The sequence below is a fragment of the Colletotrichum orchidophilum genome, assembly GCF_001831195.1.
Source record: "Colletotrichum orchidophilum strain IMI 309357 chromosome Unknown Scaffold_144.1, whole genome shotgun sequence".
Lineage (NCBI taxonomy): Eukaryota > Fungi > Ascomycota > Sordariomycetes > Glomerellales > Glomerellaceae > Colletotrichum > Colletotrichum orchidophilum.
Window position 1 is genome coordinate 24,963 of NW_019173100.1, and position 17,485 is coordinate 42,447.

At 52.0% G+C, this 17,485-nt stretch overlaps 6 protein-coding genes across 6 annotated transcripts; 5 read left to right on the plus strand and 1 right to left on the minus strand.

Moving 5' to 3' along the window:
* Positions 1 to 228: 228 nt before the first annotated feature.
* Positions 229 to 1,458, plus strand: CORC01_12130 (methyltransferase domain-containing protein; the record flags this gene model as incomplete). The annotated part of the gene is made up of 1 exon (XM_022623751.1): positions 229 to 1,458. One exon carries the CDS (start codon positions 229 to 231, stop codon positions 1,456 to 1,458), a length of 1,230 nt encoding a protein of 409 aa, XP_022469720.1.
* Positions 1,459 to 2,119: 661 nt separating this feature from the next.
* CORC01_12131 (OPT oligopeptide transporter) lies at positions 2,120 to 2,800 on the minus strand (the record flags this gene model as incomplete). Its single annotated transcript, XM_022623752.1, has 2 exons — positions 2,120 to 2,301; positions 2,629 to 2,800. The coding sequence occupies 2 exons, from the start codon at positions 2,798 to 2,800 to the stop codon at positions 2,120 to 2,122; spliced, it is 354 nt and encodes a 117-aa protein (XP_022469721.1).
* A 1,985-nt stretch (positions 2,801 to 4,785) lies between these two features.
* CORC01_12132 (uncharacterized protein) lies at positions 4,786 to 6,044 on the plus strand (the record flags this gene model as incomplete). Its single annotated transcript, XM_022623753.1, has 4 exons — positions 4,786 to 5,063; positions 5,123 to 5,310; positions 5,400 to 5,876; positions 5,941 to 6,044. 4 exons carry the CDS (start codon positions 4,786 to 4,788, stop codon positions 6,042 to 6,044), a joined length of 1,047 nt encoding a protein of 348 aa, XP_022469722.1.
* An 874-nt stretch (positions 6,045 to 6,918) lies between these two features.
* CORC01_12133 (isocitrate dehydrogenase subunit 1) lies at positions 6,919 to 8,747 on the plus strand (the record flags this gene model as incomplete). Its single annotated transcript, XM_022623754.1, has 3 exons — positions 6,919 to 7,248; positions 7,596 to 8,605; positions 8,663 to 8,747. The coding sequence occupies 3 exons, from the start codon at positions 6,919 to 6,921 to the stop codon at positions 8,745 to 8,747; spliced, it is 1,425 nt and encodes a 474-aa protein (XP_022469723.1).
* A 4,143-nt stretch (positions 8,748 to 12,890) lies between these two features.
* CORC01_12134 (cytochrome P450) lies at positions 12,891 to 14,908 on the plus strand (the record flags this gene model as incomplete). Its single annotated transcript, XM_022623755.1, has 6 exons — positions 12,891 to 13,085; positions 13,185 to 13,482; positions 13,544 to 13,660; positions 13,715 to 14,125; positions 14,252 to 14,452; positions 14,517 to 14,908. 6 exons carry the CDS (start codon positions 12,891 to 12,893, stop codon positions 14,906 to 14,908), a joined length of 1,614 nt encoding a protein of 537 aa, XP_022469724.1.
* Positions 14,909 to 15,949: 1,041 nt separating this feature from the next.
* On the plus strand, positions 15,950 to 17,480 carry CORC01_12135 (uncharacterized protein; the record flags this gene model as incomplete). The annotated part of the gene is made up of 3 exons (XM_022623756.1): positions 15,950 to 16,462; positions 16,517 to 16,644; positions 16,700 to 17,480. The coding sequence occupies 3 exons, from the start codon at positions 15,950 to 15,952 to the stop codon at positions 17,478 to 17,480; spliced, it is 1,422 nt and encodes a 473-aa protein (XP_022469725.1).
* Positions 17,481 to 17,485: the final 5 nt, after the last annotated feature.

Consider the following 17,485-nt stretch of genomic DNA (forward strand, 5'->3'; position numbering starts at 1 on the left):
GGGTAAAATGAGAGTACCATGTATAAAGGACTTTGCTCGCCCATCACCTGTTCCCCTCGCCTCTCCATCATTTCTTGGATGCACACTGTGATACCCACCTTGGTTGTTTACTTACCCTCCTGATCCCTCCCCTCCCGTTGGTTGTCTTACCTTTGGACCTGCGGATACACCACCAGCCTTTTGAATCTCTCAACGCACGTCAACTGTCGTTCCGTCAGCACGTCAGCCATGTCAGCAGCGGCGACGATTGCACCACCGCCGTCGGCGATACCAACACCTCACGTCGGCGATACCACCCCCCGTTCCAGCGAGACCTCAGATGACGTCTCGACACTAAAGCCCGCCGCTCAGGCATCGTGGAGGAAGAAGCGCGGCCTGCACCTCGGCCGCAGTAACAGCGACAACAGCAACACCGCAAAACATGAAATTAACCGCACAGCTTCGCCCAAGCGATCCAAGACGTTTTGGAAATCGTTCAAGTACCTCCTCGACTTGACGCCAAAGCAAGTCGATGACTTCATGGCCTCGTACGTCATTTACAGTCTCGACTGGGCAGACGAGGAGCAAATGGTCAAGACGCTCGGCCCAGAGTACAAGGCCAAGATCGGCGACTGCTTGCAATCCTACTATGGGGTCCTGAATCATCTCTGCGCGCTGGGCGACGTGGAGAAGATGTACATCCCTCCCTTCATGGACAAAAAGGCGTCCGTTCTCGACAATCAGATGCTGTACGAGGAGTCCATCGCACGGGACATTGGTCTGAAACCAGGAGACAAGGTCCTGGACCTCGGTTGCGGGCGCGGGAGAGTCGCGGCCCACATGGCGGCCGTCAGTGGCGCCGTCGTCACGGGCCTAAACATCGACCCGAACCAGGTTGCCCAGGCCAGGGAGTTCACCGAGCAGATGGGTCTGCAAAACAGCTTCACGATCCAGGACATGAACGAGCTGCCCCTGCCGTTTGAAGACAACTCCTTCGATGCCTTCTACCAGATCCAGGCGCTCAGCCTCTGCAAAGACCTCACCAAACTCTTCAGCGAGCTGCGGAGAGTCCTAAAGCCCGGCGCCAAGATTTCTTTGCTGGATTGGGTTAGTCTGCCAGCGTACGATGCGACGAACCCGGAGCATGCGGAGCTGATGCGGAGGACGAAGCCGCTCATCGGAGCTGTGGGGACCCCGACACCCGCTACCTTTGAAGAGGCCTTGACGGCGGCCGGTTTCACCGTCTTGAAGTCCGACAATGCGAGCATTGGTGGATTACAGGCGCCCCTCATCGACAAGGCCGACGTCTACTTCCGCAGCCTGCGGCAGGTCATTCTGGGACTCGTCAAGGTTCACCTGCTGCCGCCCCACTTCAAGACGCTCATCAACCGGCTTTGCCTCGACGGCCAGGCCTTTGTCAAGATGGATACCATGCGGTTGGTGACGACGAGCTATCGGATCATTGCGCAGAAGCAGTGAATGTGTTCAAGGTGATTGGGGAATGTGTAAATTTGCTCCCAATGGCATGGCGTAGCGTTGATGGATAGCGTTGGAACTGTCCGGACAGAGTGTGGTCTCAGGTACATGTAGTGTGCGGTACCCATTTTATTTCTCCATGGTGTTGGAAACGGTGCATTGTGTGGTGTGTCCGCAACTTCATTATTTGCTCACAAAGGCTCCGGTTGAGGTCTTTACTTTGATATGATAGAGCTTAGATCATGAAATAATTATAATTATCCTTTTAATCATCTTCTGTATCAACTATTTTTTCCATCGCATGAGGCCTACTTACGCATGATGCCTACCTACGCGTTGCAAAGTTTCACGCATTGCGAATGAATCTCATGAGGAGAGTTTCCCCGTGTTTCTGAGTTTATCTCCGCGGATGACGGAAGCGCCTTGCGTACTCAAAGCCAAAGTTTCTTTTCAATGATACTGAATCAGATACGGAGGACACATTATTTTGGTGACAGGGATTAAAGTCTATTGGAGATGACTTTTTATCAATGACTGTCACCTACTCTCACTCATCCGCCCGCAGCTGTCATGGATGAGTGAGAACAGGCCTGCCTGGCACAGCTCAAACTACTAACATGAAATCTAGTTCTCGGTTTCTTGCAGTCAAGAGTTCATTTCTTCTTCAACGGTATGATGTATCGTCTATGAATGAAAAACGCTCAACCTCGATTGCGTGGAAAGCAAGCTGTAAACTAATCTCCTTATCGCTCTGAAAGCCCTGGCTCTGATCTTGGACTTGGCGCGAAAGCTTTAGCAGCTCAGTGTAGAGCCTGTCGTTCTTATTGGCGTCGATTGTTTCAAGAACTTGGGTTGTTGTTAATTGGAAGTCGACAACACGCCATTTGGGCGGAATCGTGATTCCGTGTTGGGAAGCCGGGCCATGTCTCGGGTAAGAAGGCTTGCCGGTGCAATGCGATATAGTTCAGCACCTTCATCTTCTTCAACCTTGGTATGGGGCTTTATTTCGTGAAGACGGAATCGCGCGATTTGTAGCCATGGTGGTAAAGTCTCACTTACCTTGGACTATTCTTCCGCTGAAGAATAGCAGAGAAGTCTAGAGGCCGGCCTAAGCATCGGCTGAGCCGGCGTAGTTGGCGACCAAGGCGTTATGATAGCTGCGGGCTTACATACGGTCACTGGTGCTGCGAGCACCGGAGCGGAAGGCAAACTTGGCAGCGTCGACGAGGATTCCGACACGGAGGCTGAATTCGACCAAGGGCAAGGAAACCAGAACCATGACTCCCGGGCACAACATCCTGTAGCGCGGGGACGGCGCCGAGTCGGGATCGTCGCTGACTGCCATGACTCCGAAAATGACAATGTCTGACCTTTTCTCGCTGTCAAGATACCAAGGGACACTTCGCGATAATCGTAAACCCAGGTTCAACTTGATGAGTGACTCATTATCAAAGCTCCAGACCAGGTATCGTATGACGGAAACACAAACAATTATTTGGTTTCATCATCATACCATCGCTTTGGCAATCACGAGACTGGCAAACCATTTGAGCGACGCCATGGAGATTCGTGTTAGTCTAGTGCCGAGCTTATCAGGTTTGTATTCAACCCCCTTACACGCCAACTTGAAAACCAATCCCTTTGGTTTCGTTGCATCTGTGTGTTGTAGAACGCAACAGGCATTTTGAGGCTTTCTTTGTAACATCTGTCGCTGAATCTCGAACTTCTCCAGCTCCAGTCATCTTTGATAGAGTTTTCATCAAGGATACTGCGGACCATGCGGACCATCCAAGTTGTACGGGACCGACTCCCTTTGCGGGCTGCAAATACTTGGCTTTGCCCACGGAGAAAAGCCCGGCACGTTCAGCGTGTGGTGGTGACGGGTTCCTGCCGGTACCCGGCACGAAGACGGTCACCTAGAACACAATAGACCATTGACCTTGGATCGGAATCTTTGAAAATCTTCCGCGGTGCCTGTCTCAAGATACACCAATGCGGCCAGGTGCCTTCGTGCTATCTGTCGAGGTCATTTGTCTTTCGAGAAGACCTGCTGTATGCCGCGATGATTGGTTAAAGGACTGACTCGGAGACTCTCGAGGTAGGTACCCTTACGATGGCCTAAAAATAATCATTCCCAAGTCACAGAGATAACCGAAGTAAAGTATGGAATATCTTCCGACTCGTGGCTTTCAGAATCTTACAACATAAGATATTTGACAAATAGCCATGGACTCGTGGAAACTGATTGCCTGATGGCACGACGGACAGGCCACTCTATCAAAGCTAGAATGTTACCTTCAGCTCTTTGCAATACATCTTCGCGTATCTCAACGTTAAGTGGCTTCGGAAGTATTGTTTGTACGCCGTGTGGTGTTCCCATCGGAAAATTGCGCTCTTGTGGCTCTTCCCGCTTCTTGTAGACAATAGCGTTGCGGTAATACCTGCCAACAGTTTCGCCTTATAATCACTTCGATGTTGATATGAGCTAATGTTCAGATTCATTGGAGCTGACGATACCATTCCTCAGGGATCCGGGAGGGAACCTTGGATTTGGGACGTTCATCGCGTATTCATCCACTTGGGTTTCGGGAATCAGCAGTAGCGGCCCGGATTAGAAATCCCAAGGAGCCCTCGATTTCCAACTTTACGCAGCCCCGGTGGTCTAGGCAACCCGCTTTGTGAGAGACGGCTTCCCACCTCCTAGAAACCGCGCAGGGCTATTCCGTCACTCCTCATGTGGCTGTGTATTGGCCGTCCGAGGTCAGCTGAGTGTTGTTTGTTTGCCTCTACGTCGCTTCGATATCACCAACCATCTCATCAGAGCTGCTAGTGCAATCTCGAGTCTGACTGAGAGGTGAGATGTCTTGAGCTGTTGACGAGGGCCATGTTTGCGGTTACACTACACCGGCCCGGAACGAGAGGCATGCGTCCCTATTGGGCTCTTTTTCGATCGTGGGACAAATTTGAAGAGGCAAAGGATGGAATCGTGGTTGAAGACGATCATTCTTGCCACCTCGTGATGTTCCATTATCATGTCCAGCGTTTTGATTGTACCACAGTTCATCAGCTACGATGGCCCCTGAACACACGATGATGGGCGATGTTCAGACCTTACTGTAGTATTTGAGATGAGATGACCGAAGATAAAAGGGGCAATGACAAGACCTACTTCACCACAGCCTCTGCTCTTCCAAAATTCGATCACGCAGATTTGTCAGACTCGCTAGACAACTACTCGCAAGGTCTCATTCTCATTTACCAATAGACTTTCACTATCGTTTTTCTAACTATCACGATACGTTCCTCTTACAACGAGGAGCTTATTCCACAATGTGGCCCTTCATGAGCCTTCTCTGGGCGTTCGCCACTCTGTCCAGCATCGTCCAGTCCTCCCCAACGAATGTCGACGTTCCCAACGCCCCAAAGCCCGCAGCTCCCATCACGACCCATATCTTCACTATGCAAGACATCGAAGCCTACTACAAGAAGAACAACGCAGTGGACATGACGGTACCGAATGAACTTACGCTCTCAGAGTTGGAGAACCCTCCCAATTACAACATTACCTGCCCCGACAGATGGAATGTCTACTATTACAATTGGTGGCCGTAGGATATCCAGAGCCCCCCCTGGCCAGTGTTAAATAAACATGCTGACAATGCCACAGTATTCTCAACATGATGTGCGACCGCGCAGGGAGCTCTTTGGATACGGAAAGTTGGGCCGGCACCTACGCTGGTTCTGAGACAAGGATAGATAGAGCCAGGTCCGTCACGCTCAAGTGGACAAAGACGGGTGACAATTGCAAAGGAAACTGCATACAGGCCTTTAGCACCCTGCGTAACGATGGCCCGTGTAAGTGAATCTGTCCCCCACTGCTTGCTTCAGATCTCACTGAAAGCTCCACGCCCCAACACATGAAGTACTGATGCGTGTCTCATTAGGCCGCGGCCTGGAGTTCTGGATGAAGGAAAAGATATACATGGACTACGAAGGCTGCGGAAAGGCTTCGTTCATATATCAATACCAAGACCAACCGGCACTGGAGAACGGGAAAGGCGAATGCTGGAACTCCAAGGACTGGAGGCCGACCTACCTGCCCCTGCGGCCGATTGTTGCAGAGTTCTGCCTGCACGCCGTCTCGCGCATCCGAGAGAGGGGAGCCGTCAATTTTGTCGACGACGTCGTAGAGGCTGGCCAGGACGGCTTTTATTGGACGAGTTATGACCGCCAGGTCGACAACCCGTATGAGACTGGCAAGCTCTACGACACCGGCATGCTCCACTTCTGGGCCAAGCCGATACTGAATCCCCTTTCTTGTCCGAAAGGCAAATCTGCGCAAGCGATCATTGAGGATGAAGAGAACGGACTCAACGAGGCGATGTGTATCAAGCACATATTGTCGATTGAGAATATGGACTGTAAGTACCTGCGCCCGAGATATTTGAAAGGCAGCACGTTTGCTGATACGGACACAAACCACAGGTGGGGCACCGCTTGGCAAAAGCGCCGGAGGACGGGTATGGGCTGACTGTTTCGAGTGGGGGATTGAAGCTTCTGGATACGATGGGATCAAGGTTGACTCGTGATCTGTTGCGAAGGGCTGTGTTCGTTGTGCTTATACGGATGCTACATTCGTTGACCTTGTGAGAGCTGGCTGGGCTGGCTGTGGTGATGGGATGTGGCTGTGAGGCAGAGAGAGGATGTTGCCGCAATTTCTCAATGATGACTGTCTTTGATCCAGACGGCCGGCCATATGCCATATCTCCTAGCTGATTTTAACAAAATTGAATCGCATCGCATGCTAAGATTGATTTTGTCGATGTGAGGTTTGCTATTGTCAGTACGGACGTATTGTTGTAAGGAACGAAGGTCGCGCTCGGCCGAACGAAGTCGCAGCATCGCAAATACGGCCAGGGAGGTCTAAGACCGACTTGGCGGTCTCAGAAAAGGAGTGGAGAGGTGGGCTGGCGGGGAATTCTCCCGGAAGGAATGAGCGGGCGCGGCTCACTGAAGAAACCAGGTAGCCGAGAGTGGCCGAAAGCGCCCATTGACGAGTAGCAACGCTGATGGTGAAGTGAAGCTTTGAATGATTTCATGGCGCTTATGAAAGGCGCCAGTGAAAGGAGGATTACTGAGATGTAATAATAGTAGATGAGAATGAGCCGGTGACAGTTGAAATGAGACACGTGACGTCGTGGGCGGCGGTGAGTCCCCGTGTCCCAGATCCGAGGCTCAACCGCAAAGAAAGAGAAAAGAGGCGCTAAGGCTGAAAAGAGAAAGGTGCCCCACGTTTGGTTCCTTTCCTTCCCGACCTGAGTGACAGCACTGGCAGAAGATTGAAGCAGGCGCACTGCGCGCGCAGTCTCTCTTTCCCGCGGGTGTCGTCCTCCATTCTTCCGACCGCCCGGAACAGAATATAGCGGGTCTAGAGGTCCATTCCAGCCAGTCAGACGGCTGGAAATGACAGAGAAAAGCCTGCTTCGCCTACCTTACCCAGTGCTTGCTCAGTGCCTGTTCAGTGCCTCCCAGTGCCTGCCACCCTTCGGTCTGTACTTTGACCGTGTACCGTTCCCAATTACCGTACCGTCCCGTGTGTCGCCGTGGTGGTACCTTGCTCTTGCGGCATTTGACAGCCAGCAACTCTGCCTCTCTGGAATTCCACTCTTTTTTCTGATTTCTTCCACTCTCAAACTTCTCCGATCCCGAACAACATCTATTGCTCCGCGAATACCCTCACGAGGCACCCCGACCGTCACGATGCTTTCCCGAGGATCCGCCCGCACTGCGCAGGTACGTTACCTTTTTGCCAACTCCCAATTGAGTTGCTGCTGTGCCAGCCGCGATGTGGTTCTGGTTTTTTTTTTTTTTCGGCTGGTGTTTCTGTGCATCGTGTTCGCAGAGGAAGGCTGCGATGTAAGAGGGGGAATAACTACAATAACAACACCAACCTGCGACCCAGCAGATAAGGCAGTGAACACGCCCATGCCGATTCAGATGGAAGGACATGCAAGGACTACACGCAAGGCAGACAGTTCCGCCGTTACACAGCACACACGGCCACCAGTAGACGGGCACACATGCAGACAGATATGCCACATTACCCACGGACAAATGGCTAACGATCCTCCCCGATGCAGATTCTGCGCACCGCGCAACCCGCGCGCGCCTACGCCACGGTCGGCTCTGACATCTTCAAGCCCACCAAGTTTGGCGGCAAGTACACGGTCACGTTGATCCCTGGTGACGGTATCGGTGCCGAGGTCGCCGAGAGCGTCAAGACCATCTTCAAGGCCGACAACGTCCCCATTGAGTGGGAGCAGGTCGAGGTCTCCGGCCTCAACACCACCACCCCTGAGAAGACCGAGGACCTCTTCCGCGAGTCCGTCGCCTCCCTCCGCCGCAACAAGCTCGGCCTCAAGGGTATCCTCCACACCCCCATTGAGCGCTCCGGCCACCAGTCCTTCAACGTCGCCATGCGCCAGGAGCTCGACATCTACGCCTCCATCTCCCTCATCAAGAACATCCCCGGCTACCAGACCCGCCACGAGGGTGTCGACCTCGCCATCATCCGTGAGAACACCGAGGGCGAGTACTCTGGCCTCGAGCACCAGTCCGTCCCGGGCGTTGTTGAATCCCTCAAGATCATCACTCGCGCCAAGTCTGAGCGCATCGCCAAGTTCGCCTTCAACTTCGCCCTGGCCAACAACCGCAAGAAGGTCACCTGCATCCATAAGGCCAACATCATGAAGTTGGCCGATGGTCTCTTCCGCTCCACCTTCCACCGCGTCGCCAACGACTACCCCACCCTCGAGGTCAACGACATGATTGTCGACAACGCCTCCATGCAGGCCGTCAGCAAGCCCCAGCAGTTCGACGTCATGGTCATGCCCAACCTGTACGGTGGCATTCTGTCCAACATTGGCGCTGCCCTCGTCGGTGGTGCTGGTATCGTCCCCGGCTGCAACATGGGCCGCGACGTTGCCGTCTTCGAGCCCGGTTGCCGTCACGTCGGTCTCGACATCAAGGGCAAGGACCAGGCCAACCCCACTGCTCTGATCCTGTCCGGTGCCATGCTTCTCCGCCACCTTGGTCTTGATGACCACGCCAACCGCATCTCCCAGGCCATTTACGGCGTCATTGCCGAGGGGTAAAGTCCTATTCTTGCGCATAATCAATCCGTGAACGACTGCTAACAACCCAACAGCCAGGTCCGCACCCGTGACATGGGCGGTGAGGCTACCACCCACCAGTTCACCAAGGCCATCCTCGACAAGATGGATACCTTGTAAATTTCAGCTACAAAACCTCCACCACCATCTCTGTAGCTATACAAAACACCAAACACAGCGGGCGGCTTCCCACCTTCCTCAAAACGACCCCCTCTTTACCTACCTTTCCACCCCGACAACGCGATTAGACTCGAAATGAGGCGAGACTGGGACGGAGATAGATACCACCGGCGCGGTCGAATTGCATAAACAAGCGGAGGAATAGAATTCTGTTTTGGACACTGGGAGGAAGGCTCGGTCTTGCTGGGAGATTGTAGTTGTACCAGTTGTACGTAGCATAGGAGTCACGCTGAGCATATGAGTTCCTTTTTCGTTGTTTGAACAAGACCTTCCCAAGAGCTGTCGGTCCCATTTGCTCTCTTTTATATGTTGAAGGTGACACTTGCCCCTGGGATCTAAATTTTAATCATTTGCTGATGACGAATGCCCGCGCTGCCATTCGAGGACCCATGTCCCCTCAAAGCCGTTTTGCATTGTTAATAGGTATACATTGTCACTGACCTCGGAGCATATATAGCCTTGCGCCGAACGAAAGTGCAACCTTGTCCATCATGTTTCCTCAGCCTCGCCTCTTGCGTGGGGCATCTTCACGCAGCGGCAGCGAATCAGCGGGGTTGGTGGCTGCACGTCCTCGGACGTTGGGCTTGTCTTCGGCTCGGAGGGCTGCGGGCGCGCTGATTCGGATAACATCGGCCATCCGAGGGGGCTGCTCGGCCGCCGATGGTGTCTCGGCCATTGAGGTGGGCTTTCGGACTTGCCGAGGTTAAGGATTCTCCTTGAAGACTGAAGAAAGTGGGTCCATTAGGAATTTGATAGACTTCTTATTGTGTTGCGACAACAGGAAGTCTTTTGGGAGTAAGTTGAGGTTGGTAAAGTTTCGGCCTAGCATAGCCGACGTAAGTGTTCATATGGCGATAGCTTAATGTCCTCGTGCGTGTGATTTGCGTTAGTTTATAGTCTTGTAGATTGCATGCCATCAAGAAATAGATATACGGCGTTTGGTTTGTGCGAATGGGAATACTTAGTTATCAACTCACAAAGATACTTTGGGTTATCTAAATAGGCGATGAAAAGATGAAGCAGTCAGGAGTCAGGACTATTCAGCCAGCGTCAACATCTGGCGAGGAATGGAGGAGTCTGAGAAGTTTTATGTCGCTCTCAGCAAATTTCTAGCACTCGAGCGTCAAATAACTTTGTGTTGTTTCCGTACGGTTTGTTCAAACTCTCTCGTACATGTTCCTGTATCCCAAGTCTTTTCTCTCTGTTACTCTTGTCATCGACAAATCGAGGCAAGCTAAAATGGCTACTGTTACTACCAGCTTAATCACGATTTATGATCGACCAACCTCCGAGTGTGAGAAAGCGTCCGACTTCATAACCCTACTTATCCATCGTTTTGATAAACGAGCTCCAGCCTGGTGAAATTTTATGGATAAAACGGGTGACTATTGTCACTCCACAGAAGCAAACCGCGGCAGACGTGGCTCTCGTCTTCATTAGCTCTACAGAGAGAGACCTATTATACATGTTGATGAATTTCAGCTCCTCCACAACACCTCCAATAGACACAATCTTTGTACTCATCGAGAGCCTAATAAAGCCAGTACGTATAAATGCCCCATTTGAGTCAAGGAGGACAAGATCGATAGTCCATCTCATGTCTAACAAGCTTAATTTGCCGCCCCAAAAATAACAGCTCAGATCTGACGATCACCCATCTCTCTACTGTTACTCTTACACGACGATCTGGCAGCCAGGCTCCTGGGTAGCCCTAGATAATGCTCATAGTGTCTCGTGTCACATCTCACCGTGGCCAGTTCAGTAATCTCTGATGAACAATCTGCATCTACCCCGGGGCTATTTGGGGAGGGTGTAAATAGAAGGGGTGGGGGGTATCAGGTGCGAGACATTTCAAGAGGGGGTCGAAGGCTGTAGAAAGACACACAGAGGCAGCATGTCATCTCTGACGAGTTTTCCCTTTTTCGTGCGACTTGCGGACTTCTTTCTCTCTGTCTCGATAGAGGGCAGTCTTGTACGAGGCTCTCTCTCTCTCACCCTCTCGCCATCCGTGATTGACTCACACCACATACTCAAACGTATCAACCCCTCCTACAGGATCACTCAGAATCTTCAAAAAAATACTGTCGCCAAAGAAGAAAAAGAGCGAACGTTTTCTTGCCTCCTTGTTGCCTCAGCTCTGGGATCACAAACTGCCACGCTGTCTCGAAGCGCCATGTCGATATCAGAGAGGGCCCGCGGAAGCCTACCACCAAAGTCCCCATTGGCCGAGTTTCAGCCACCTGATTTGTGTAAGCGATTTTCGGGAATTCAAGACGGCCGTAAGTCTGGGTCCTCGAGATAGATCTCTGTACGATCGATCGCAGATGCTCAGCCGGATCAGAAACATCTCTGAACCCCAAACCCCCCCCCTCCCATTAGCGCGTGAGATATGTCGGTATCCAGACCCCAGATCTCGCATACCCATCCTTGGAAGACAGGGACGGAAACCATGATGACGGAGGCGTATCTGCAACAGCGAATCACACATGCACATCCGACATAAGGAGTAGCCCAGAGAGGGAGCCGTCTCCGATCTCGCACAGAGGAGGGTAGGAAAGGTACATGTCCACCAATCGCGTTTCGAGGCAAGTAGTTCAGCCTCGGAACTTTCTCGAGGATACATGAGATGTTCACATCTCGAGAAAGGCCTGCTCTGCGCGTGCATCTCAATGTGACGATGCAGCAAGTACCCGTCTCGCAGACCAGGCTTTCGAGCAGCAAGAACCCGCGTTCGCTCTCCGAGAAGTGGGAGGGGGGGTGGAAGGGGGTTGGGCGCCTACTTTCCTCGAGGGACATCCGACTCGCAAGGATTTCCCAACTTGTTACGCCGGCATCAATAGTTTCCCCCCCTGTTTTCCGCTTTTCATCTTTTTTATGATTGGATTGTCGGGACTTTCTTGGAGAGTTGGCTTATGGCGAATCAGCACGTCTCCATTTTCCGCGTCCCTGAAGATGGACGCAATCTCTCGTGTCTTATTCAACCTGGGGGAACGAGCTGCCGAGAGGGGGAACATGTTCCAAAGTCCCGGGACTTGTGTTACCACGCGGCAGCATCCGCCGTGTCTAGCTCTGATTATAATGCCATATGGCCCGTCTCTTTGTTGCAGAGACCATGCTTTTTCAGCGGGCGTCGTCTCCCCCTTTCTCCGCTTCAACCGCTTCATTTCTGAAGAGGTCAGTGGTCAGGAGCACGCTCTCGATGCCGAGCAATTTCGTGGAAGAAAGAGTTTGCTTGCCCTCTTGGCGCATGTTCTTGTCTTGCTGCCTTGCACTAGACGGTGCTTGCCCTTGCTGTGGGAGGTTTGTGGATTGGCTCTTTCTAATGTGGGCGTCGACCATGCGGGAGCAAGGATCAGTCTCACTTTTCGAATACTCTCTGACACGCCCACCCCCCCTCTCTCCCCTTCGTCAACATCAGCAGGTCCTCGGCAAGGATGTAAAATAGTGAGAGCAGCACTCATGTCTTCCGGACATCCAGATCTAGTGGCTTGTTCTCTGTGTTACAACGAGACCTAGATTATCGTTGTCTTGTGATCAAAGAAGTGAAGAGACCGGGTTTATCTTGTTGGCGTTGTTTGGAGTTGCTGTTGGTGGCGTTTTGGCATGGGTGAGATTGTTTGGCCTGCCTGCCTTCGACACCGTTGGTCCGGACATAGCTTGAACCCCCCCTGGACGAATGATTTGGGGCGGGTAAGCATCGAAGTTGCATATTCGGTCTTGGATTGAGTCTATTTTAGGTGACATGTTTGGCGTGTCAAAAGCCCGGTTGGAAAAGTAGGGGATTGTGAAAAGGGGGACTGCCGACTGGGGTTTTGGATTTTTGACTATTCTTTAAAAAGGGGCATTCTTTCTTTCTGAAATGAATTCATCCACTCTTCTGAGGATTCTAGATCTCTTGGAAAAGGCTGGCTTCGTCTTTCTATTTATCTACCTGGCCGATTTACGCTTTCTACCGTCTCTCTCCCTCGCCCATCATCTCCTTATCCGACCCTAAATACTCGTTCACCCATTGCTTTAATACCCCTCTCCGTACTGAAGATAATCTGCTGTCGCTCTTGCCCCTAGCCCCTTGCTCCTAAGACCATGGCTTTGAAGCTCTGTACAGGCATATCGCTCCTGCTGGCAATTCTCAGCGTCAGATTCTTGTATCTGGATCTTTCAGCTGCAGTAAATATTTTCTTGGGTTCACTTGCTCTGCAGTGTGTTGTTCTCCTAGGATACAATGCCTTCATCTATCCTTTTCTCCTCTCACCACTGCGACATCTTCCAGGACCAAAGGTGAGAATCTTCAACTTGCCTCACAGATCTGACGGAAGAAGCGATATAGATAGTCATATGACGTTGAACAGCAGCTGATATGTAATTGAACATTCATAGGGAGGCCATCCTTTGATCGGCCAGATGCTCAACCAAATCAGGACCCCGGGTCCCGCTGACATCTTCATCTCTTGGACGAAGCAATGGCCGGAAGCTCCTTTTGTGCGCTACTTGTCCATGTGGAACTCAGAGACGCTCATGGTTAACAACCTGGCGGCTTTCAAAGAGGTCCAACAGACCAAGGCATTTTCTTTTCGAAAGTCCCAGTTGGCAGCCCGCATGTTCTCTCCCATCACTGGGCATGGTCTCATGTTCTCAGAGGGTGAAGAGAGAAAGAAGCAGCGAACTCAGCTGGCTCGTGAGTCTCTTTATTTTGAAACACCTCTAGCTTTGCTTTTCTGACTGACTTTGCTACACAGGGGCTTTCTCCAACCAGAATACCCGCAAGATGCTCCCAGTCTTCCAGCTCAAGGCCAATCAAATGTGCGAGGCTGTCAGCCGAGACATGGGAGGAGACGAAGTTAAGGTCATCGATAGTATGTCACAATTCTTTGATTCCACAGTCATCTATTGCTAATGGATGGCTCAAGTCGAGCCCTTTATTCGAAAGGCAACCCTTGACGTCTTCGTTATTGGCTCAATCGGCTGCGACCTCGAAGGCATCTCCATCCCCAAAGCCCACTTCTACGACGTGTACGAGCGCATCATCCGCCAGCCGCCTTCTGGTCATCTTCTTACCTTTATCGACGGCCACATCCCCATCCGCTCCTGGCTCCCTCTTGCAAGCAACAAGAGATGGCTGAAGGATGTCGCTCTTATTCGAACGATGCTCCTTACGTGTGTTGAGAACAGACGTGCCGAGATGATTGCCGAGAAGAAGCTGGGCCTCAACGAGCGAAAGGCTGAACATCGCGATATTCTGACCTTCATCTTGGAGGACTGCCAGTTTGACGCTACGCAGACTAACTGGACTGACCTGGAGCTCCTCGAATACGCAAGTGGTTCATAGACCATCAAGATTATAAAATATACTAACTCTGCTGGAACAGATGCTCAACTTCATCGCCGGAGGTATAGATGATACTTCGAGGAACACCCAAAAGATGTAGACTAACGCTGCATCATAGGTCACGAAACTACCGGATCTACAACCATGTGGATTTGCCATATCCTTGCCACGGAGGCCAAAGTGCAGGAGCGTCTTAAGGAGGAAGTCCTCAGTCTATGTGCAGGCAAGTCCCAGGACTGGAACCCTGACTATGAAGAAATCGAGCACTTGGTCTACGTCAACAACTTTCTCAAGGAGATGCTGCGTTTCTACTCCCCAGGTAAGTCTTAACAACGAAAGCCTGCTTTACTCGAGTGCGTATCGCTAACATGCCACGTGAAAAGGCATCTTTCTCCCGCGCGAGGCCGCAGAAGACGTCACGGTCTGCGGAGTCTTCGTCCCCAAGGGCACACAAGTGACCCTCTGCCCGGCCGTGGCGCACTTCAACCCCCTCGTATGGGGCGAGACCGCCGACATCTTTGACCCAGACCGTTGGTCCGATGGCCGTGCATCCAAGGACTCGTACGCCATGGAGGCGTTCCTACAGGGCCCCGCGGGCTGCATCGCCAAGAACATGGCGTTGCTGAATGTCAAGAGCGTCATTTTTGCTCTGGTGCGCAACTTCAAGTTCTCGCCGCGGCCCGGATATAACGGAGTGGTGGAACTTGCGAACCCCAACTTTACTCTGCGACCCAAGGGTAGTCTGGGTGTGACAATGGAGAGAGAGACGAGATAGACGGCGCATTGACTTTGGGATGCTGCTCTAGAGTCTGTAAGGTGCTGAACCATGTGTGTGCAGGTGCTGTGAACGATGGGGCCCTGGGGGCAGGGCTACTTCACTATATATGATTTGACAAAGGGCGAGGTAGATGAGATTTCGCTCGTATTACACCTAGTAATGAACCTAAGGACGTACTTTATATCACTTCATAAGCTTACTTCCTGGGCTTGGTATGTCATTGAGAGGAGTGGAGGAAAGAAACTCCCGTTTCTGAACTCGATTCAGCCTAAGTATCTCGACACTACACACAATATCTCTCCCAGCTTCTCGTCTCATCAAACTGTTCTTCCTACTTACCCCTTGTCCTCAAATCTTTGCGGTCCTCTAGAGGTGTATAAGCCTTACTCATCTATTCATTTTCATCACAGGTCATCAGGTGTCATGTTCATGAGCGACCTTACTCAGATATCGTACCTCGTTTTCTCCGGCAGATATCACAATCGCTTGTTGGCAAGCATCGAGCTATCTTAGTTGAGGTTGCTCTTTCTTCATCCACCAAGTCGCTCCTGCCATTCCCTTTCGACCAAATGTCTTCTAAACTTGTCAAACAAACTTGCCCTCTGGCGCGCCTTCCTCACCGACGCTCTCGGGCCTTCTCCAGTTTGGATCTCACCACACGCCCTTCTTCTTCTTCTCCTTCTTCTTCTTCTTCTTCCCTACGCACTATATCCATAACAGCTCGCTCATCCCTCCCACTAACTTCAACACAAGCAACAAATTATTCTCCACCCATAGCCACCACTTTACGGATCGCTTGAGAAGGGACCTCTTGGTTTCATTTTTTGGTTGCTCCTCTCAAGTCATTGACTTCTTCTCCTTCATCAATACTAGCATCTACACAAGACACAAGATCCCAGACCTCCAACAGCAATCCACATCATCAACACCACGGTACAGCCTTGTCTTGGCCCCCGTCCCCCGCCGCCTGGAATAACCGTGCAAGTCTCGGAAACACTGGGCTGCCCTTCACCAGCGAAAATTGTGGTACCATCCAAGATGGTTCTTGACTCCAACATGGCGGATGAGCCGAAAATGGCACCTACTACCCACGCCCTCGACTTGCTGCAGGGCCAGGCTCACGAGCACGCCACTGCCTCTCCGACCATTCTCACTCCTGCGCCGGATCGGATTCCCATCTACAAGATCGACATGGCCATGCCTGCCGGAGAGCGATTCACAAGGCTTGCCAAAGACTTTGCTCCCAAGATAAGACGAGCGAGCCCTCTTTTTGACGAGGTGGTTGAGATGCTCTTTGGCAAGAGCCTGGCTGGCATTGCCAAGTTCACTTCTCGCTTCGCCCTCAGAAAGGTTTTTGACCCCGAGCAGACCAAGGAGATCAAGTCCATCGCTGCCGCCGCCGGTATCCCCTCTCACCTGCTCGTGTCCCTCAACGTCTTCCTTGACATGATGCTTGGCTGCACCTCTGGGGCTGCCTTCGTCAAGGTCGGCTCCAAGGACCAGGCTGGTGACAATGGCCCTGATCGTCTGCTGCACTTTCGCACTCTTGAGGTATGGTTCTTGATGCATTCCATTGAAGAGAATGTGTACCAACATCTACCGTAGTGGGGCATGGATATTTTGCGTGAGCTTCTCGTCATCATTGAGTATGTCGACACGAGCACCGGCTCGAACGAAGTGATTACCAGATCAGTCACGTATGCTGGTTTTGTCGGCTCGCTGACTGGCGTTCGGTAAGGTGCCCTTTTCGTTTCATCAAAGACTGTTGTGAGCTAATAGACATTTCAGAAAGGGCCTGTCAGTCTCTCTCAACTTCCGCCCCGTTCACGAGTGTGGAACCTCTTCCCTTCTCAAGCACCAGCTCATGGTCCTGCTTGGCTTGCGCGAGTCTATTCCTTCTATGCTTCGCCGTATTCTTCTGAATGAAAACATTCCCACCAAAAAGCCCAAGGTCCACGACAGCAAAGTCATTAACCCCCATGATAACGGCGAGAAGCTGGCTTCCATCACTTCTATCGCCAAGAAGCTTGCCTCTGTCCCGGCCTCTCCCTGCTACCTAACCCTCTGCGATGGAGAGCAGGTCATGAATGTCCTCAAGGACCTCCACAGCGGCAAGATCAAGACGAGCAACCTCTTCCAGATCCAATGCAACCACGACCCTGACCATGACCACTGCTGTGGCCACAAAACTACCCGCCGCGACGCCAACCCCGCCCAGGCTAAGATCATGGGCTCTGAGGTCTGGCTCGAGGAGTCCGAAGAGCGCCAGCACGCCCTCCACGAGAAGTGGATCGACCATATCCGAGCTATCACCAGGGACGCTGATGCCACCTGGAAGGCCAGACAGAATGGCATCTGCCAGGACATTGAGATTGAGGCCGAGGTTGACGACCCCATTGAGATGCCGGGTATCGGCGAGGCCAAGCTTCGCGAGTGGGTCTCAACATACCCTACCACCAACGAGTCCACTCACTTTATGTGCATCATGGACTCTCTTACTGGTGAGATCCGCTGGATCTCCCGTGGCCCCGAGCCGTATAGGAGCCACGAGGCGGGCAGCGCTGTTTAGATGCC